The sequence below is a fragment of the Lygodium microphyllum genome, chromosome 3 (genome assembly GCF_053477565.2).
Source record: "Lygodium microphyllum isolate KBCC chromosome 3, Lygodium_microphyllum_v1.1.10, whole genome shotgun sequence".
NCBI lineage: Eukaryota > Viridiplantae > Streptophyta > Polypodiopsida > Schizaeales > Lygodiaceae > Lygodium > Lygodium microphyllum.
In genome coordinates, this window is record NC_141137.1 from 149,366,446 (window position 1) to 149,390,292 (window position 23,847).

At 41.5% G+C, this 23,847-nt stretch overlaps 1 protein-coding gene across 2 annotated transcripts in view; it reads right to left on the reverse strand.

The window, feature by feature from the left end:
- Positions 1-23,847, reverse strand: part of EMB2759 (embryo defective 2759) — a 70,411-nt gene that overhangs the window by 17,965 nt on the left and 28,599 nt on the right. For both annotated transcript variants that reach the window (XM_087674897.1, XM_087674896.1), the window contains exon 3: positions 8,372-8,502. In XM_087674897.1, coding sequence (XP_087531023.1) covers positions 8,372-8,487 — 116 coding nt within the window. In that variant the 5' untranslated portion in view covers positions 8,488-8,502. The remainder of the gene's footprint in view (positions 1-8,371; positions 8,503-23,847) is intronic.

Sequence of the window (23,847 nt, forward strand, 5' to 3'; positions counted from 1 at the left end):
GCTGCTCGGTTATGGTGACTACATGGTTCCGCACACTAGATACATGCAAAGGATACAAAGTATCACTTTTCAACCCCTTGGCAACAATGTGAGAGCCCTTATAAATTTTTCACTTGCTATCCCCAAAGGTGGTGTGATAGCCTTCATCATCTAGTTGCCCTGTGCTTATCAAGCTCTTCTTGAGCTGAGATACATGTCTCACATTATGCAAAACAAACACAGAGCCATGCTAAAATTCTAGTTTCACACTGCCAATGCCTGCAATTTTACATGCACAGTTATCCCCCATGTAGACAACACCACATACACGACCATTGTAGTCAAAAAACCACTCATGATGTGGTGTGACATGAAAGAACACACCTGGATCAAGTATCTAAGTGTGCATATCATCCTCAAAATATGCAATCAATGCATGTGCACTCAAAGAAGAAGCAAGAAGTACATCACCATCACTGTCATTCTCATGAGTGCCTACATTAATCTCTTCTATTTTCACATTGCTCTTCTTTGCATGATGGCTGTCCTTTCTTTCAGCCTTGTTGTCTTTAGTGTTTTTGTTTTTGCCTTTCTCTTTCTTCAATGGAAAACAGTCTCGTTTGTAGTGCCCTTTTTTGCCAGAATGATGGCACTCCACATTTTTGCCACAAGACTTGTTGCGTGCTCTATTTTCAAAACTGCCCTTTTGCTGAAATCTGCCTCTAGTGTGCAATGCATTAGAAGACTTGTTTGTTGAGTTATCTTGCCTATTGAGTTCTTCCATCAGCAAAGAACTCTCCACATCAGAGTATAACAGTTGAGCATTAGAGTTACTCAAATCCTGAAAGTATCCCAACTTTCAGACAAAGTGAATACCAAGAAAGTAGCCTTGAACTCATCATCAATATGGAAATCCAAAGCAATCAGCTGACTAAAAACTGAGTTGAACTCATTCAAATGTACAAACACGGCTGTATCTTCTTTCATACGAAAGTCCATTAATTTTTTCAGCTAATAAACCTTGTTGGCTGCACTTTTCTGAGCACACAATTCTTCAAGCCTCTGCCACATTGCATATACTAAATTCAGCTCCTCAATGTTAAAGAGCAAGTTGTCTGACACTGAGAGCTCGATGGTAGAGTGGGCAAGCTCATCCAAGTCATCCCACTCTCGTCTTGTTCCATGTCTGTTGGTTTTATTCCCTTTGATTTGATAGGCTTTACATGTTTCTTCTGCACCAAGACATTGTAGCATTGTTTTTGCTATATTGCAAAATTATGTGCACCCTCAAGCTTCTTGATGTGCAAAAGATTGTTGCTGTCACTGTTTCAAGCCATAATTTACAGTACCAAATTAACTAAGCAACCACCAAAGGCAAGCCCAAATGTTACAGAAGTAACCACGGTACACTACCAGTACCAACCAGCAATGAAAATCCCAAGATTGCAAAGATTTCAAATCTGTAAATAGATTTTCAGAATTTAAAAAACGTATATTGCTGCACTCCTCAAGCAATTACTGACACATTTAGGTACCAAGGCATCAATTACATGTGAAATCCCCAAAATTTCACTACAATTTCTGCTCCCAAGGCGTTCTCGGGCACATATTTGACAATTTTGATCAAAAGCTCCAAAATTTTTTAGGGTAATTTGTCCAAATTGCATCAATACATGTACCCAAGTGCATGTACCAAACATTTGTTACACATTGATCTACTCACAATTTTTACCTTATAACTAAAAGCAAGATTTTTTCCCGTGTATGAACACCTACTTGGTGTGGTGCTATAGTGCTAAAGGATTGTACTTTCATTCTATCATTCCCACATTTGTGGATATGACCTTTCAATAATATCTTCTATCTCTCTTGTTGTTCACTATTCACTATGAATGTGTGCACATTCACACGTGTATATGTGCAATTGAGCATTCACCCAACAAAATCTATGAATTAGAATCCTTATGTTGTGTTTAAAGAGTAGCCTCTATAGGACTATTATGGAAACCTAGATGCAACAAACAAGAATGGGTGCGGGCATATCAACCCAGTGATGATTGCTTTAAGCAATAAAGAAATTCTTCAAGTAGCATACCTTGTCTTCCGAGCCTTTGACTTCAAAGCCCAGTCGTTGGGTCATGGGTGACATGTACTCCTTTAGCCTAGTAGCTATGGGGAAGGCAATCTTAACATCCAGCTAATGTACTTGCCACTAAAATTACGCAACAAGTGCAACAACACATCTGATGTTGGTAGTGCAAGAGATAGGAGCAAAGATCTCCTCAAAATCAAAGCATTGTCGCTTGGTATAGCCCCCCTTGAACTAGTTGGCCTTTGTACTTCTCCATATAACTATCCACTTTTCTTTCAACTTTAAAAACTAACTTTGTACCTATAGCATGCTTGCCTAGTGGTAAGTTACATAGCTCCCAAGTATCCTTCTAACGCATTGAATCCAATTCCACCACTTTGCTACGTTGCAAGATCTTTCAGAGTAGGACACACTCTCCAAGTCATATTCTCTACCTTGGTCCTCAAGATACAAAAGTTCGAGGGTCAATATTATTCACTATATAGTGTATTTGCTACATTGAGCATTGTATTCTATTTAGTATTCATACATTATTATTCCCTATGTTCATTGTCATTGTCTTACCCTAACACTAATTTTCTTTCTTTATTAGTCTGTGCACTTGTCGTACAATTATTTTCATGTTTACTGTAGTAGAGCATTTCTTTACATAGGGCAGAAATTAGAATTTAAGGAATTACAGCAGATCTAAAGGGGATTACACATCCACGATGAGACTGGTTTGCATGCAAGTATTCTCAATACAATTTGTGCCCCAAATTGCACCAAAATCAAGCGGCAAATTGAATCCAATTGTTGTTCGCCATTTGTGACAACCCAAAGAGTTCAAAATTGTAAAGAGATCAGCCTAAATTGTTGGGAATAAAGGGCACTCGTGCCTTTTATATGTGCTCGGGTGTGAACACACCCTTAGCACACTTGTACATTCATATATACATATAGGTACACTCATGATTGTACCCACAAGTCGTGCTCACTCTCCTCACTACTCTCTACTCTTCTCGCTCTCTCTCTCTCTCTCTCTCTCTCTCTCTCTCTCTCTCTCTCTCTCTCTGTGCGCTGCTAGCAAGCACTGCGTATCTCACTCCTCGCGCCCTAGAGCTCAACAAACTGGTAACATAGCCATCAAGTTTTACACGCTTCTCGAGACGTCAGGCATGAGCTAGGTGAGGAAACGACTACCAAGGCGACAGTTCAAGGTCGCGAGCAAGTAGGTGAGACAAGTCGAAGGTAAACTCGTATGCAAGAGAGGCAATCGACAGGTTCAACAAGAAGGAGCAATGCTGACGGAACACTTGTCGTCACGCGACAGTTGACTGTCAGACGAAGGCAAACGAGCAGAAAACACCATGACAAAGGCAGACGGGCAAAAAACGACGTCTCGTCAAAGTCAAACAAGCTGACGACTTCACGGGCGACTACACGGCGACGAGTGGGGTGCTAATGGCGGGACCAATGTGGCGACGACCAACAGGGCGCTGACGGACGGGATAGGAGCCACGCAACGGGCTGGAGACGCCAACGCGACCCAGGCTGGCAGGTCAACGCAACCCCCTCCCTGTCACATCTTTCAAAAATTAGGTTTTTTTTTAAATCTCTCTTATCCCCTTTTCCCTCTAACAGGGTTTTACGCATGGAGGCACAGCTTCCAAATCTGTGCAATTTTGGCCCGACAATTTAGGGTTTTTCCTGGATTTGGAGATTATGATGCAGAACAAGACCATTTGTCTCAGAAATTGCAGGAATTTGTGACATTTTGCCTCCACCATTTGGGGCTTTTCATGTGCATGCAAAAAGCGGGCTGAAATTTGCCCAATTTCTTGACATTGATGCACATTGGACCCTGTGAAATTTGGGGGTTTTGCTGTTTGGGTAAAATTTGTGTACCATTTGGTCATTTTATGTACATGTGGGTTTAATTCCATGCAATTTGGACGTCTAGCACTTGAAAATTTTTGGGGTTTTGCTGAAATTGCTCTATTTTGGCAAAATTGGCCTATTCTATGCATGTCAGAGACAGTGCAGGTGTATGTTTGATGCTTTGAGCACAAAAATTTTGGGGCTTTTGACTGTGCATATCAAATTTAGTGCCCATGGGTGCATGTACAACAGAAATTGCAGCTAAAATTTGGGACTTCGTATACAATGTGATGTATTTCTCCTTGAGACAGCTGTAATCAATTGTGGAGTGCTGTAGCACAAGGTTTAGTGCTTCTGAAAATTTATCTACAAATCTGAAATTTCTGCATCTACGTGGTCATTTATTGCTGGTTGGTACTTGTTTGTACCTTGGTCACTTGTGTGACAGTTTGGCCCTGCATTTGCTGAAATTTTTTGTCACATTTGGGCTGAAAATCATAGCTAGCAGCAGTGACAGCAGTGATCTCATGCACATTAAGAAGCTTGAAGGAGCACATAACTTTGCAGTCTAGCAAAAACAGTGCTACAATATCTTATTGCTGAAGAAGCAGGCAAAGCCGATTAAGACCAAGGGGGCAAAGCCTGTAGATATGGAACAGGAAGATTGGGATGAGTTAAATGAGCTTGCACGCTCAACCATCGCGCTATCGACTTCTAATGCCTTGCTATTTAACATTGAAGGTTTGGATTCTGCATATGCTATTTGGACTCGACTGGAAGAACTGTATGCACAGAAGAGTGCCGCAAGCAAAGCCTATTGGCTGAAAAAGCTTATGGATTTGCATATGAAAGAGGGCACAGCAATGTCTACTCACTTGAGTGAGTTTAACTTCATGTTCAGCCAACTCGTTGCCTTGAAGTTCTTAATTGATGAAAAATTTAGCGCTACGTTCTTGCTTTGCACTCTGCCAGAGAGTTGGGATACATTCAGGACTGCTATGAGCAATTCTAATGCGATTCTTTTGTATGCTCATGTAGAGAGTACTCTACTCATGGAAGAAATGAATCAGCAAAACAATGCATCCAATAAGTCTTCCAGAGCTTTGTATACTAGAGACAGATCACAGCAAAAAGGTAAATCTGATAGCAAGGGACGTAGTAAATCACATGGCAAGGATATTGAATGCCATCATTGTGGCAAGAAGGGTCACTTCAAACGTGACTGCTACAAATGAAAGAAAGAAAAAGGAAAGGGCAAGAAGACAGATGATACCAAGGAAGAGAATAAAGAGAGTCAGCCTAAGAAGAGCAGTGTCAAAATTGAAGAGGTGAATGTAGTCACTCATGGCAGTGACAGTGGGAATGACGTACTCTTGGTCTCTTCACACTTTAGTACACATGCTTTACTTGCAGATACGGATGATTACATGCATACTTGGATTCTAGATTCAGGTGCTTCTTTTCATGTCGCCCCTCATCATTAGTGGTTTTCTGACTATATAGAGAATCAACATGATGTTGTTCATCTTGGGGACAACTATGCATGTGACATTGCAGATATTGGCAGTGTGCAGTTGCAGTTTCAGCATGGTTTTGTCTTCACACTTCACAATGTACGGCATGTACCTTAGCTCAAGAAGAGCTTGATTAGCACAGGGCAGCTAGATGACGATGGATTTCATACCACCTTTGGTGATGGGAAATGGAAGATCTGTAAGGGATCTAGAGTGATTACCAAAGGTTGTAAAAGTGATACCTTGTATCCTCTCCATGTATCTAGTGTCAGTGATCATGTTGTTGCCGTGAATGAATAGCCAAGTATTTCTTTGTGGCATGGCCGCGTGGGACACACAAGTCAAACAGGAATGAATGTGCTTTCTCGTTTGGGTTACTTGCCTTGTCTTCGTTATGCTCATTTTGAGCATTGTGATCATTGTATTTATAGTAAACATGCACAGACATCTCACAAAAATTCTCTCTCGCTGAAATCTTCTCCTCTAGAGTTAGTACATCCGGATGTATGTCAGATGCCAAGATTATCTTTAGAAGGAAAGAAATATTTTATCACCTTTGTCGATGATGCTACACAGAAGATATGTGTTTATCCTATTCGTAGCAACAATGAAGTGCTTAACAAGTTTAAAAAATTATTGGCATTGGTTGAAAATCAAATTGATAAGACACTCAAGTGTCTTCGCCCTGTATAATGGTGGAGAATATATGTCCAAGGCCTTTCAAGCATTTTGTGACAGCAAAAGGATAAAAAGAGAGCTCACTACCCCTCATAATCCACCCCAAAAAGGAGTTGCAAAGCATATGAATCGAACCATACAGGATAAGGTCCGTATGATACTGTCTCCTGCTGCATTATCCCATGGTTTTTTGGGCAGAGGCTGTTATAACAGCCGTACACTTAATTAATCAGTCACCAAATAGATCTTTGGGGGGAGAGGGGGTTCCACAAGAAGCATGGTCGGGCAAGCCACCTTTATATGCTCACCTAAAAGTGTTTGGCTACGAGGCTTTTGCGCACATTTGTAAATAAAAACGCAGCAGACTAAAGCCAAAGTCATGTAAATGCATTTTCCTAGGATATGGTGACGAGGGTGAAATGGGGTATAGATTATGGGATCCCGAGAAAAGAAAAGTAGTACGCAGCAATGATGTTGTCTTCCGGGAAGATCGCATGCATAAACAGCCCGAAAAGACTGAGAAGGTCTGTAGGGTTGTATTCCAGGAAAAAAGACATTTTGGACAGCAAAATGTGCCTGCTGTACAACAGCAAATACCTGCTGTAAATGAACCTGCAAATGCAGAAAATAATGTTGGAAATGATCAGCCAGCTATTGCCCATGATAATGAGCCACTACATGTGTAAGAACAGCCACGACAGCAAGCTGTTAATGCTGATTTGCAGGCCGAAATGCCAGGACAGCAAGCTAAAAATCCACAACAGCCAGCAAATAATGACCATTGGGTTAGGAGATCGTCTAGTGCTACTAGACAACCTGATAGATTCATTCCTGGTGCAAACAATGTGGCTGATTATGTCATGTTGAGAGACTGTGGTGAACCGTCTTGCTTCAAGGAAGCAATGGACAAGCGTCCTACAGCAAGAAATGGTATAAAGCCATGTTGTCAAAAATAGAATCTCTTGAGAAAAATGGCACTTGGAACTTGGCGCAGTTGCCTAAAGGGCAGAAAACACTTCCATGCAAATGGGTTTACAAGATGAAGGTCACTTTTGGTTCCTCACCAAAGTACAAAGCAAGACTGGTTGTGAAGGGGTACAAGCAGGAACATGGAGTTGACTTTGATGAGATCTTCTCTCTTGTAGTCAAGATGACTACATTGAGAACCATTTTGGACTTGGTTGCAGCTGAAGATATGGAGCTTGTACAGATGGATGTAAAGACTACATTCTTACATGGTGATCTGCATGAGGACATACATATGCAGCAACCTGAAGGGTTTGTGGAAAAAGGGAAAGAGAAGATGGTATGTAAACTCAAAAAGAGTTTCTATGGGCTGAAACAAGCACCAAGAGAATGGTATCATAAGTTTGATACATTTATGCAGTCTCAAGGTTTTCATAGAAGTCAAGTGGATCATTGCTTGTACACCAAGAAGGTAGCAGATGGCAGCCTGATTATCTTGGTTCTATATGTTGATGACATGCTAATTGCTGGCAGGGATACTCATGCCTTGAACTCACTGTAGCAAAGTCTTCATGGCAGTTTTGACATGAAGGACCTTGGTGATGCAAATCACAGTCTTGGCATGCGAATACTCAAAGATAGGTCAAAAGGATTACTCTACCTATCTCAGCAGAAGTACATCTCAAAGGTTTTGCAGCATTTCCATATGGAGAGGGAAGATGGCCTTTCCTACGATGTTCCCTGTAGTTGTAAGTTGTCACATTCCCAGGTTGGAATGCTATCAGGACAGAATAGGGAGCACTCCACCAAGTCGAAAGGTGTGCCCAATTCCAGGCCATCAAGGAACAGCATTCCTCCATTCAAAGGACACATTCCTGCCATTCCATGTCACTATGCCTGTGGTTCCCACACCAGGAACTGGCACCATAGACTTGTCACCAATGGTGACCCATCTCCCTCTGTCCTGAACATTCTGTAACCAATTTCTTTGTGGAGACAAAGTATTCCAAAATAACCCAACTCCTTGTTTTGAGATTCAATTGCGACCTTTGAGATATTGAGAAAGCAACCACATCATCATTTTAAGATTGAGGCCTAGATGGCTACGCTAATGGGTGGTACTGTTACTGCAATGAAAATCAACCATGATATGTTCAAGCTTTATGTCATTCAACAGAACATACTATCTAATGACAAAGAAAAAAGATTAAGAACCTGACACAAGAGAGAGCACATTTTAGAGCTTTTTCAATAGAAATATCAACTATTGGTTCTGACATACCACAGGTGACCATAGGTTCTGTATCGCAAAAGCCTGCTTGGCCCGGTTGGAAAACTATTGTTCCAAAAAAGGGAGACCTTCTCCGTCCCCGTGAAAGATATGGGCTGGGAAGACATCTTCACAGGATTCAGCTGTCATGAGAAATTTATACAATTACTACAAGGCTACAAGCTTGCTAACTAACAGAACAATGAGAACAAATTAAAGTGATTGTTTGGTGATAAAGCAGCACAACAAGCCACACTCATGCATTGGTAATCGAGAGAATCACAAATGATGCAAAGGAACTGATGGTAGCTTAGCAAAAACATCATTCTGCCCACTTCAGATAACAAACTCCTAAATAGCACACTCTCTGATTAATTTATCATGAAGACATGCAGAGCATGGCCAGTATAATTGACATAGCAAAAGCATGGCAAGCACACTGTGAGCTATATGCACCATTTTGACAACAAGAATAACTTCTCATGAGACATGTAGACCATAGCAAGTACAATCTCAGTGCAAGTGGCACTCCAAATGCATAGCCATGCATACATCCACACAATGTGAATTTTTCAGGCATTATATTAGTCCATCCCAAGAAAAATAATCATCTATAATCAAGTGTTGACTTTCCAACTCTTCCAACAAAAATCAGTATAATTGCACTGGAAATCATGCAAAAAACAAAACCTGTTACCCCTTTCAGATTGAGAAGTGGAGGGTGTTAGTATGAAATTGCCATTATCAAAAAGAAATAGATTTGTCTATGATACACAAACCACAGATACCCTAGAGTTAGTTGTATTTTCAGCTTCTGTGGGGGAAGCTGAAGCATTATAACTTTTCTTCCTTGACCAAAATATCAAGCCATTGCCCAAACAGAAATAAAAGCCAGTTGCAGATCTGTGAGAGTCAATATTTGTGCCCCAATCAGCCAGCAAAGCCAACAATTGGTTAGCAATCCTCTAAATTGATGCCATATAATGCCTCCTAAATATCAAAGCACATGCAAGGCAGAAGTACATGAAATGAAAAACAAAAATCAAGTCTTGTATGAGTAAGATACAAGAACCGACTAGGGTTCTGTACTTAGTTTCACCTTCAAAGCCTGGAGAGGCATCATATTTAGAAGTTTTGAATTGACAAGAGACTACATTAGACTTGCATTTCACACTGATAACACTAAGTTTGGATATTAGTATCAAGACAAGAAAATCCCACAAGATTGTTGCCATATTTGACGACTAAGGAAACAGTAAAGGAACCAGGATGCCTAAATCTGTCATTTAAAGCTTGGTATGTAATTGCTGTTTTAAAATCTACAGTAGTAATCAGCCTATCTTATGGATCTATACTAAGCACAAAAACTAAATGTAGACACATAAGTGTTCAGATTCACTGAAGAACATTGAAAACCACTGCTACCAATACCGCAGCATATAAATGACCATAGATTCCCCTTCTTTGGCCAGACCGCCAAAGTGTCCCCTCATGTGAGCTCCAGACGAAAGCCGCCCACTCGCTATCAAGTAACCAACCCATCATGAACCTAGATATCAATCCTAGCTTCAGGATTGGTACCTACCAGCAGACTTCAATCAATGCATCAAGGATGTCCCTCTCTGGATCCTATACATCTGTATAGAAATATAGATGAGGCATGGCTGCCCCATCTCACCACCATCTCACACTCTCTCTCTAGCACTCGAGAGTTGTGAGGGATAAACTCATCACCACCACTAGAAAGCAGTCGAGGAAGGGGCCACTAAGCCCTTCCCATGATACGAAAAAGAGGATCCCTTCCGCGCCTTGGACTTCACCTAGACCAAAGGAGCTGAGTCAGAATCTAAAGCAGATGATGACTCCTCGGAGGAGTCCGCATCCCACTTCGTCTTCTGCTCCTTTTTCTTCTTGGAAGCCACTAACTCTTTGCAGTCCTTCCTTAAATAACCCTTCTTGCCACAGTGGTAACAATGGGCCTTCGACTTCATCTTCGAACCCCTCTCTAAAGCTACAAGAGCCTCACCTAAACCTCCATAATGTGACGGAAGTCTCCCTTGTAGTTACAAAAGAGCCTCATGCTCAAGTAGCACCGAGGACGTATGAAGAAAACTGACAGAAGTCATAGATGTCTACACCCGTAAAGCATTTGCCACTCCATCAAACTCTGGAGGAAGTTTACTTCTTCCTCCCTAGAGATCATCTTGGCATTTGACATACATCTGAATATACCAACTCTAAGGATGAAGACCTTAGAGAGATTTTTTATGTGACGTTTGAGTATGTTTACCAAAAATACAATGATCACACTGTTCAAAATCAGCATATCTCAAAGACGGTAAATAATCCAAGTAAGAAAGCACTTTCATTCTAGTTTGACTCATGTGTCCCAGCCGGCTATGCCACAAAGAAACATTTGGCTGCTCGGTTATGGCGACTACATAGTCACGCACACTCGATACATGCAAAGGATACAAAGTATCACTTTTGGACCCCTTGGCAACAATGCAAGAGTCCTTACAAATTTTCCATTTACTATCCCCAAAGATGGTATCATAGCCTTATCATCTAGTTGCCTTGAGCTTATCAAGCTCTTCTTGAGCTAAGATACATATCTCACATTATGCAAAACAAACTCTGAGCCATGCTGAAATTCCAATTTCACATTGTCAATACTTGCAATGTTACGTGCATAGTTATCCCCTAAGTGGACAACACCACGTGCACCACCATTGTAGTTAGAAAACCACTCATGATGTGGTGTAACATGAAAAGAAACACCTGAACCAAGTATCCAAGTGTGCATGCCATCATTAGAATCTACAATCAATGCATGTGCACTCAAAGAAGAAGTAAGGAGTACATCATCGTCATTGCCATTCTCATGAGTGACTACATTTACATTCTCTATCTTCAAACAGCTTTTCTTTGTAGGTTGGCTGTCCTTTTTCTCAGCCTTGTTATCTTTAGTGTCTTTGCTTTTGACTTTCTCTTTCTTCAATTAAAAACAATCCCGTTTGTAGTGCCCTTTCCTACCACAATGATGACACTCCACATTTTCGCCACAAGTCTTGTTGCATGCTCTATTTTCAGAACTGCTCTTTTGCTGAAATCTGCCCCTAGTGTGCAGTAGACATGGTTGTACCTTCCTTCATGCAAAGGTCCAACTTTTTTGGCCAATAAACCTTGCTGGCTGCATTTTTCTAAGCATACATTTCCTCAAGTCTTCACCACATTTCATATCCAAAATTCAGCTTCTCAATGTTAAAGAGCAAAGTTGTAGCTCATCCAAAATACGTACCAGTTTTTTATGTACCATTGTAAAATATATCAATCTATATGGCATTTCATATCAAAATAAACATAAAAAGATCCAAATACATTTTAAATTGTGAGAGAGACCTACAAGACAATCTAATAAGGTATTTGCTAATATGCAGTAATCACAAAACCCTTACCACACATTGTAAAACTTGTTACTTCAGAAATTAAATATCAGATACCAAAACCAGTTTTCAATCAAAGATCAATCTTCAATCACCAATCACCACTCTTAGCTCTATATATAAACTGATGAATCAGTGTTTACACAACAAAAGTCTCGACTCTCATCCATGTTAAAAGGTTGCAAATGCATCAAAACAAACTGAATACAATGCACATTAACATACGGATCCATACAATACGACCCGTACGATACGGATCGATCCGTACATACGTATGGCTGCAACCTTGGCCAGGACTACCTACAAGAGAGAGAGAATTGCCAGACGCAAGCAGAACAGCCTGGCGACAGTTCGTAGGAGCTGGCGAATGCTAGAGGAGAGAGAAAACTGCCAATCAACACCTACAGCACCTGGGTGACAACCTGCAGGAAGCAAATGCAGGGTTGTGATGATGTGGCAGGCTGTAAAGCAGCAGGTCTACAAAAGAACAATAGTCGCGTGGCTAGAATCAACTCCAAACTACATAAAGAGGGCTGGAAATCAGACGCCAATTGATGGAGACAGCAATGGACAGCTTCGGCTGAGATGTCCTCCACAAACAGGGTGTGGGCAGCAAACTGAAACACCTAAAATCTACAAAAATGAGATTGAGAACTGAATGGAGGACAACATACCTATTTATAGAAAGTTTGGGCCCTGCAAAAAAATGTGCATGTGGGACATTGAAAGCCTCTAGGATCGCGTTTCTTTTAAATAAACAAGGTTTCTTCATTAATTAAGCATGTTTTGGGGCTATTTAAGTAAAGCTAATGCATTTTTAGCTCAACACCCCCTCTCAAGCCCAACAACGGAGCCACGAGAATAGAGGCCAGCCAAGTACTTTCTTTGGTTATCTTTTATCCCAAGGCAAGGCATCCCACCCCAAAGCAGCCAGAGCATTGGACAAAGGGTGTGCATCGGCTGCCCAGTGACCTACTAAGACTACAGAGGCGATGGTTATCTTACCAAGGGAGCCCAAGTAATCACCCCAGAGAGGACAGGGCATTGGACAAAGGGTACACATGGGTTGCCCAGTGGCCTACCAAGGCCTACAAAGGTGGATAGAACCAACTATGGACTTTTTTTTTTTAAAGGGGCTTTTTAGGTTTAATAGATTAAGCATTAAGTGAGGGTTTCAAATTAGTTTTCATCCTATTGAGTATCCGTGTCCCAGACGGGAGAGTAATAAGGGATGGTCAAACCCAAGACCTTCACAAGTTAAATATACTATCCCTACCATTACTGGGTGTCGGTGACGAAGAAAATGGCTAAGATGTATGTATAGCAAATATATCAAGCAAGCAAGATAAGCAAAGCAAGCAAGCAAGCTGAAAAAGACTGCCTTAGAGACTGCCATGCGCAATGCCACGAATATGGTGGATCCTAGAGTCGACCACTCCAAACGACCGAAAAGGGATAAATGTGCACAGACGCATGTTTACATGAACAGAATACCAATGCATGGGGTAATGCAAAGGAAAATGCAAGATATCATGCTCATGCAATATACTATGCAACAGTGCTACTTAGACAATGCCCTCGCAAGGAAATTGTTCACTTGTCCAAGTGCCATTTTACAATCATGTCATCCTGACTGCAGATAAAGTTACAAATGTCAATAATATAATAAATGAATAAATGAATATAATGTCTAAAAAATTGTAAGCATCACCACTGTCACTATCAAGAGTAGAAGCCACCCCCTCTCAAACTGAAAGGAAAAGCAAGAGGGAAACACCCTCTCCCCATCAAGCTAAAGAACTAGGAGAGGATGTACCCAAGCCGATCCTAGGTAACATGTACTTAAGAATTGGCCGGTTGACCACTTTGGTCAAGATATCTGTAAAATTATCTTATGATGGCACAAACTCTAGGCAAATAGTCCCTAGCTCAACTTGCTCTCTAGAAAAGTGAAAGTGGACTCCCACATGCCGTGTCCGTTGTGTGATGATCGGATTGCCCGCAAAAACAATGGCACTTTGGTTGTCGCAGTAGACAATTGTGGGAAAGTTGCATGATGGAAAGTGAAGCGCCGCCAATATACTCCTCAAATAGATGGTCTCAATGGTGCCATTGAAGAGAGCTCGGTACTCAGCCTCGGCCATGGAAGCCACCATCATCTTCTGCTTACGGCTGGACCAAGAAATGGGAGCCGTGCCCAAGGTAAAGAGATAGTCGCCATGGGAACGTCGTGTGTCAAGATCTCCTGTCCAATCAGAATCAATGTATCCCTGCAAACATAAACCAGAACCATATGTCAAGCCATAAGAATAAGTAGATCGAACATATAAGTTCGGGTCATAAGGGGTAGAATGGTATCCATGAGTATGCAAGAACTCGTCCATCCTATGGAACCAAGACCACGGCGCTTGCTTCAACCGATAAAAAGCTTTATGCAAATGGAATACCTTATCCCTAGAGTTCCCTAAAGGAAAGCCCAGTGGCTGCTCCACATAGACTTCCTCCTCCAAGTAACCATTTAGAAAGGCACTCTTGACATCCATCTGATGTATCGGCCAACCACGGTGAGCAGCTAGCGCAAGTAGCAACCGAAAGGAAGCCAACCGCACAGTAGGGGCAAAGGTCTCTTCATAATCAATGCCATGCTTCTATCAAAACCCTTGCACTACAAGGCGAGCCTTGTACTTGTCTAAAGTCCTATCAGCCTTTAGCTTGGTCCTAAAAATTCACTTTGTCCCAATGACTTTCTTGTGGCTCGCACCATCCACCAATGTCCAAGTCTCATTTTGGTTAATACTCTCTATCTCTTTCTCCATAGCCTCTCGCCATTGAGGGTGTTGAAGAGCCTCCTGCCATGTATTCGGCTTAGAATGTGCTATATAATCAGCTATAAATAGTGATGCAAATGATGCCTGAGGAGCAAGCCGGGCAGATCTTCTAGGTCCTGCGGAGTGGAATCCGATGGTAGGATCCCCGAATCCCGCATGGTCTGCTGATACCAGTGAGGTAATAGGTCTCGCGGAGGGAACTTAGGAGCGGAAGAATCTACAGAAATATCAGGAGCATGAAGTAGACCAAGCTCAGTAGGCACGATCTCTGACGATGTGGAAAAAGTAATCGGATCGAAATCCAGTGCAAAGGACTGCACGATATCCCTCTCATCAAAGAGGACATCCCGCCTAACGATCACCGTGTTTGTTGAAGGATCAAACAAACAATAGACTTTTGTTTAGAAGAATATCTCACAAAAATAAGGAGATCAGCTCGGGGAGTGAGCTTTTCTATCTTGTTATCAAGAGAGTGTGTGTGTGTGTGTATGTGTACGCACAATACCCGAAGACTCTAAAGTGAAAAATAACAGGTTGAAAGCCAAAAAATGCCTCATACCGGGTCTTCTGAGGAAGAGCCGCAATTGGCCGGTTGAGGATGTACAGCGAAGTGTTAACAGTCTCGACCCAAAGGTGCTCAAGGAACTCTACTGCGAACAACATAGAGCATATCATTTCCATGATTGTCCGGTTCCTATGCTCTACGACTCCATTCTAAGAAGAAGAATTAGTAGAGGTAAGTTGGCGTGAGATGCCATGCTTCTATAGAAACTTGAAAAACTCGTGGAAGATGAACTCACCACCACTATCACTCCTCATACAACCGACACGACGACCAGTCTGGTTATGAACCAACGACACCCAAGAAGAAAAAATGTGAAAGCATCTAACTTAGCTTTGTAGACATCTTGAGCTAGCTTCAGGCGTGGAGGATCCTCAACCAGCTCACGGCGTGACAACTCATAAAGAGACTCATAACCAAGATATCCTAAGCGAAAATGCCAAAGGCGCTCATTATTCGTAGACTCCCGAGATGTGGCTGAGGCCTGGAAGTTATGGGACATGGAGCCCTCAACTGTCGGCTTGGTCAAAAAATGTATCATGTGGTATGGGCCATTAGGCTGTGTCTCACCGTAAGCAATCACTAAACCAATCTGAGAGTCAAGGACCTCGACTGTGGTCACTGTAAAGAAGACTACTTGCCCCAACCGGCAAAGCTGCTGAACAGATAACAAGTTCACCCTAAGCTGAGGAACATGATATACATTGTCCAATGAAGCGAGATCTGGATCCTTGTCAATGGCAAAACTGACACAACCTTGAGCCTGAATCTTTACCGAGAAGTTGTTTTCTACGCGGACCCGCCCGGCTACAGAGGCTCAGGAATGAAAAATGTCAGCTATAGGAGTCATATGATGTGTAGCTCCACTATCCACAATCCAAACGGGAGTTGAAGTGCTCGACTGTGACGAGTGGGCCTCTGCAGTAACCTCATCAGGAGACAACTCACAAACGTGGACAAGACTCGCATCTGATGTCTCTATGGAGACAATGTGGGCCTCAGACAAGCCCTCTGAAGTTGAGAACGTTGTCAACTGAGATGGGTGAGCGGTGGCAGTATGAGTCTAACCTTTAAACTGCTCCTTGCCATCACCCTACCTCCCTTGCAGAGGGTTGCCCTACTGAGGGGCGGGGGTTTGTGATTTAGGTTTTGGTGTTGTACCTCTTGCCTTTGATCGATACTCGTCGTCAAAATGGTTAGCCTTTTGACAATGTTGACAATACCTGTTCTTTTTAGGTTTGATTAGGATGTTCCTTGTGATTCCTTGGATTGATTTTGAGTTTGAGTGGAGGTTTGGTTTTGTTTTCCCTTTCCTTGTTGCCCTTTCTGAGAATAAGCAACAAGAGTCCCCTCTGAAGAGAAGTTCATATGAAACTGATCGAACAACCGTGCGTAACGCAACAGCTGACACTCAAATTCATAGAATGTAGCTATTGTAGGCTTTGAAACTATACCTTCCACGAAATTGAAGTGTTTCCTAGGGAGTTTATTTAAAAACAATGTGATCTGATCATTAGAGGACTTTGGAGTTCCCATAGTGGAGAATTCAACGAGAAGACACCGATACTCAGCCAACTTGACTTTCAAGTCATTCCGATCAATGATTTTGAAAAGCTAGAGCTCATGGTCAAGATTGATACGATGGGTTCTATCCCGAGCAGCATAGCGGTCAGTCAAGTGTACCCATCACTCAGATGCTAAGTCAAAATATTGAAGCTGAGAATGAAACTCAGGCAATAAGCCTTGCATCAGCTCCACAATAGTGGAGGCATTCCTAGTCTTCCATGAGCAAACAACCTCCTATGAGACAAGTGCAAGATCGGATTGGGAATCCAACCCTTGCACAAGATCCCATAGGTTTTGGGAGTCAGTGACATGTCTCATCAAGTTCGACTAAGAGGTGGATAGACAGAAGTAGACTGTCAGTATCCAATGAGTGCCGATTGAGGTGGAGGCACTGGAACATGAATGTTTCCATAAGGTGTCGATGTAGGTGAAGGCACTAGGATACGAAAGCCCTGTCCAAAGTGAGGCTGGGGCACAACAGTATGACCAAAACGTCCACTAGCTAAACCCATGGAGGCAAATTGTGGAGTCAATTGATCCACACTCGAGAGAGACTGGAGGGGATACCCAAGCTGCAATGATCCCGAAAATGTATGTGAAGTAGATGGAACACCACCCGACTAAGGGAAGGATGAGGTCCTAAGGATGTGCCTATGTTTCCATAACCCCTCGGTGTGATGTGCGGTACGACATGAGCTGTCTGAAATGAAAATGTAAATGGTGTGAATAAAAGTGGAGAAGCAACGGAATAATGTGATGGGATAGTTGAGTTTTGAAAATGTAGTGTGTGAGATACATATGTATTTTGTTCAATTTTAACATTTAATGATTGAAAATGAAAGTGTAAAGATAATGATGCATCATGCAATGAAGAAAAAGGAACACCAAATTCATTCCGATTTTGTGAATTAAACTAAAAAAAAGGAACGGTAGAAAAAGAGATACCTACCTTTTTCTCATAATCCCCACGACGCGTGTTAACATATAAGCATTGGTCCTCAAGAGGATCTTTTCCGTAGTCAACAAACTGGACTCTTTCTTCTACATGATCTCTACCAGAATATTGCAAAGCAGAAGAGGTAAAAGAAGAAGAAACAAAAGACGAATCTAAAGTACCTTGCACCGGAGTGGACGGAAGAGGATGAAAGAAAGGAATATACTCCAGGTCTTGTTTTCCAAGAGAGGGGCCCATCCCTAATGGAGATTTCGACGGCCCTACAACATCATCAAATTTACGAGCAACATCTGAAGAGAGAAATTCATGCATACCTTCATTTAGAAGTTTTTCTTGAAGGGCAATCCTTCAATCGAGCTCCTAGCCTATAAGCTATGATCAGTTTGTATTCTTCACATATCAGCTTGTCTAGCTTTTCTTCCATGTAATCAGAAGTGTCTTCCACCATGTCGGAACTTTGTGTAGCAAGCTGATCGGCCCACTCTCGCTCAGTTCTCGGCATAGTTGATTCTAGAGATTGAACCAGTATTATTATCTTCGAAGACATTTAAACCTACTGTTGTTCTTGCTTCTTATGTAAAGCTTTCAAATCAAATGCCTAGGTTTCTCAGAGAGAACCAAGCTTTGATACCATGTGAAGAAATACCTTAACACAGAAACATAAACAGAAACCATACAACAAAGCACAAACTGATAAAAGAACACAATTAGGGTTAGGGTAACTCAGAGACAATGAACACAGTGAATGAATGAAGTGATATGACTACTAAAAATACAATGCTCATGTAGCAAACACACTATGCAATGAATGAATACTGAACCTTGAACTCTTGTATCTCAAGGATTAGGGCAGGGATAATGAGTTGAAGAGTCTGTCGTACTCTAAACAGATCCTGAATTGTAGCAAGGCAGCCTCCGAATGTTGAACACCAGCAAGGGCAGCTAGATTTGATCCAAACAACAATGAGAAGAGAGAAAGACTAAAAACGTAGACTGAAAGAGAGAGAGAGAGAGAGAGAGAGACTAAACATGCACGCAAGACAGCCTGCAAGTTTGCATAGGAACAACAGTCGCCTAGCTAAAATCAGCTCCAAACTGCATAAAGAGGGCTAGAAATCAAGTATCAACTGATGGAGACAGCAATGGACAGCTTCAGTTGAAATGTCCTCGACGAACGAAGTGTGGACAGCAAGCTGAAACACCTGAAATCTGCAAAAACGAGATTGAGAACTGAATGGAGGGCAACATACCTATTTATAGAAAATTTGGGCCCTCCCAAAAGGGTTTGTGCACATGGGACACAGAAACTCTCTAGGATCGCGTTTATTTTAAATAAACAAGATTTCTTCATTAATTAAGCATATTTTGGGACTGTTTAAGTAAAGCTAATGCATTTTTAGCTCAACAACAGTCCACTCCACCTGGCGTAAGTAATCGCATCTATGTTTGCAGCTCATCTTCATCAAACATTTGCCTTTGCAGCCTTTTGGCTCTAGGATTTGTATTTGCAGCCCAGGCTATCTTCATGGCATGTGAGGACTGCACTTCGCTCCCTCGACAACTAGTAATCATCTCCCCCAACTCCGACAATGTTTGAAGCCTGCGCTCCGGTATCTCAACTGTTGTCCTTCACCTTTCAATGATTGCTTCAATAGCTTACTACCCGAAGGATTGTATTTCACTTCCTTCAATGTGCAAATTTCCCACACATACTACTGCCTGATTGAGAAAGGACAATACAATCATCTTTTAAGATTCGGCTCTACTATATCAACTTTTCTTCTCGTAGCATATGATTCAAAGCATCATCATCATGTTCTTTTGTGTTCCTGAGTTTCTCTTCTCTCAGTGTTTGTTATTCACACTCTGTGTTTCTCCTCACAAACTCTATTGTCTCTTTGCATTGTCACATATTCTGACATAGTATTAGAGCATGTAACAAACCTTTTGTATATCAATTGTTACAAAGTCATATTAGCTCAATGATTTCAAATTAATTTTATTCTCGTATACTTTGAAATGTAATTTGTATTCAAAATATGATTAAATGTTCATCTTTCTATTTAAGGGTGGTCGATGGCCAAAACACCCTATATTATACTTGGGTTGTCGTTGACAAGATGCCCAAGAGAAATTAAAAGTTTAGTCGAGCGGTTAGATTGTCCAAAAGCTCAAATGACTACGACTTTTACACTCAGATAGTCACATTGACTAGAAGCCCATATAATGAGTGGATTCAGAAAGTAAAACCAGATGCTTATGATCAAAGAAACAAACCATGAGCTGGTGAACATATACAATGAAGCTCTCTAGAACCTAAATTTGACAACTTCTAAAATTTAGGACGTTACTATTTTTGAAAGTTGCTCGAATGGAAATTCTATTCATGTTAAAGCCTTCAGAATTTTACAAGAAACAATTTTGTCTTTAATAACTATCTCAAATTCTTAACCATTTGAGAAATTTTTAGAGCAAAAGATTTGGAGCTTCTTTCTCTAGAAAAGGGACATGTGACATCTAGAATAGGACATATGTCATTTTAAAGAGAGAAATATCCCTATACTTGATATTTTCAACAAACACTTGTCATTTGTAGCCTCTACTTCCACTTTTAAGCACATAAGCCTCACACCTATATATTGGAGATTTCTCTCTTTATTTGCAATAAGCTCCCATGTTGAAATTTCAACCGCATGCTTTGTACTCTCCTATCTATCTCTCATCCAAGAAGCACTTTTTACTTTATTTAATCTAATCCAAGCACTAAAGAAGAAAATCAGCTTATTGCTTGAAGTAGGGTTTCAAAAACCTAATTTCTGGGGAGGGACTGGTTTCCCTCTCAACATGGTGTCTCCTCTCTCTCTCTCTCTCTCTCTCTCTCTCTCTCTCTCTCTCTCTCTCTCTCTCTCTCTCTCTCTCTCTCTCTCTCTCTCTCTCTCTCTCTCTCTCAATTTTCACGATGATAAGTGATCAAGTTGGTTAAGTTCAAAGTATTGTCATTCTCACATTCTTTCCAGTGCTTACATTGGTATCAAAGCGAAAACTTCTTTGCAAGAACTTTTTTGGGTGATAATCTAGGTCTAACTTTCTCGCCATGTCAAGCGGTGAACATGAGAATTTTGGTGAGAAACCAGAAGACTCCTAACACTATGTATCTGTGTGCTTCTCTGATTATGAGAAGATACAAAGATACAAGGAGCTAGAAGCAAATCCAAAAAATTCAAGCTTTAATGGACACAAGGGCTAAAGCATCGGGCCGAAGTGAAGATCTATGAAGTTTTCCTTACCAAGAAGGCTCTTGAGATAGATGGTATTATAGTTGTGAAGAACTATCTCAGCATAAAATATATCAATGTTATTGATACAATTAAGTCTATGAAAGGTAACACGTCACCTATCATTCGAGGATCCATCCAAGCGGTGACTTTAAAGTCTCATAATACACAAGCTACTTCCTTTTGTCTCAAGAATTCCTCCATGGAGAAGAACAAGGAGAAAGTGAAACAATCAATCATTTCCATGATAGATGAATCCCCAAAGATGCTTTTGTTGGGATATAAAGGTCCTTTATTCACCTCCGTGTATTTTACACGTGTATTGTTATGTTGTACATGTGAAAGCACCCTTACAGGCCCTAAGTATAAATACATTTTATTCTTTGTGTACCAACACATTTTTGTTGGTACACCCAAATCAGTTCGTCACTCTTACTCTCACTCTCACTCACCTGCTTACTTTCTCTGCTGCAAATCTTCACGCTTCCGCTACCCGCACACTCCAACAACTGGTATCAGAGCTGCAATTAAGGTGCTCGCGCTCCTCGAAGTCCGTGCGAGACATCTTTAGTGTTCGCTCGCGCGAAATACACAGATCGTTTTTTACTTGGCAGCTCACAGGAGTGGTCGTGTCTGACCAACGGGCTCACACAGGTCGTGCTTGACCAGGCGACCGCAGGTGATAGTTGGGACAGGTCGTTTTTCCATCAAGAGTGCAGGCGATGACCATGCGAGGGCGGCGACTGCAGGCGACAGCTCACACAAGCAGGTGGCAGGTCAAAATCGTCAAGCGACGGGCTGACGGGTAGGCGCAAGGCTGCGTGGCATCAGGCGACGGGCTGACGGGCAGGAGCAAGGTCAACGGCTGCAGATTCGACACATTTTTCTTCCAGAAATTTTTTAAATTCTTCTAAGGTTTACTGCAAGCAGCCCCTTTGCCACTAACAGGAGTTCGTGCGCGCAAGCACAGTTCTCAGATTTGGGCAAATTTGAACCTGGAAATTTGGGGCTTTTCCCAGATTTGATGTTGTTTATGCTTGACAGTGACATCTGTGTCAGAAATTGCAGACATTGTGTGCATTGACCTCAATTAATTTAGGGATTTTTCCAAATTTGTTGAAATTTTGCTCATCTGAGTAAAATTTCTTGGCATTGGACCAAGAAAAATTGGGGCTTTTCATGTATTGATATAATTTTGCTCAGCTGAGTCAGTTTGGCTGACATTTGCGCACATTTGGACCTGGAAATTTGGGATTTTGTGCAGAATTTGATAAATTTCTGCATTATTTGCCTGTGCATTTGCTGGTTTATGTAAAAACAGCAGAGGATTATTGCTGGTTATGCAAGAACAGCAGTGTATTTGCTGATTTAGCTTGTGCTCTTGCAGTTCAATGCATTTACACTTGTACTTGTGATAAAAATGGTTGCAACTTCTTCCAGTTCTAACATTTAAAGTTTGATGGAAATCAAGTGATTTGATGGTCAGGGCTTTGATCTTTGGAAAGATCGTATGCAGCGCATACTGTTCTTAAAGGATTGTGAAGATGCTTTGCAAATGGATAAACCCACACAAATGTCTGAGGCGGATTGGGCCAAAGTCAATTAAAAGGCTGTGGCTTATATAAAGATGGGTGTCACTGATGACATTTTGACAGACATTAAGGGTTTAGACACTGGTCATGCAATATGGGAGAAGTTGAAAACTACCTATGAGATCACCACACCTGTTAATCAGGTGCATTTAATGCGCAAGTTGGTGAAAATGCGGCTAGATGAGTCCAAGCCTGCACCTGAGCACTTGAGTGCATTTACTGGCATTTTAAATCAGCTCAAGGATGCAAGTTTAGATTTTGATGATAAATTGAGGGCGATCTTTTTTATCATGACATTGCCTGACTCTTGGGAGACTTTGGTTGTTTCTCTTAGTAATAACCCCAATCTCACATATGATGGTGTGAGGGGTTCGATCTTGAATGAAGAAATTAGACGTAAGTCTAGTGGAGAAGGCAGCAACTCAGCTTATAATGTTAGAGACAGGGCTGAAAAGAAAAATGCAAATGTTGGACAGAGAAGCCGGAGCAAGAGCAAAGGAAAAGAAAAGAGTGATGTTACATGCTATCAATGTGGTCGGAAGGGCCACAAGAAGCTTGATTGCAGGTATTACAATAAGGAACAAGAGAGAAAGAAGAATGCAGGAGACAAAAAGAAGAAAGAGGAAAGGACAGATGCATCTGAGGCAGGCAAAGGTAAGGAAAAGGCCAATGTGGCCTCCAGTGTTGTCATAGAGGAGCTCTCGGATGCAGAGGCTGATGTAATATGTGCAGTGGATTATGATGCCCTTGTATGTCACATGCTATGCAGATCACCAAGGCTGATGTGATTGATGCACTTTTGTCAGTTGATGATGGTGTCACTCAGACTTGGATTGTAGACTCTGGTGCCTCTTTCCATGTGACTCCATGCTGAGAGTGCTTTGCTACTTTTGATGCAGGCTGTTATGGCAAGGTTTACCTTGGAAATAATCATGCTGTTGCTGAAATTGGCTGTCATTTGGAGTTATGGCATAAGAGATTAGGCCATATGAGCCAGAAAGGACTTGATGTCCTTACCTCTTTGAAGAGGGTTGATGGAAAAGGCTCTAAACTTGATTTTTGTAATGACTGTCAGTTTGGAAAGCAAATGAAAATTTCCTTTTACTCTGGTGTCTCCCGTAAGTCAAATGTCTTGGACTTGGTGCATTCTAATGTATGTAGCATGCCTTTGAAATCGTTGGGTGGTGCTGCATACTTTGCCTCTTTTATTGATGCTTGTTCCAGGAAGATTTGGGTTTATTTGTTGAAAAAGAAAAGTGAAGTG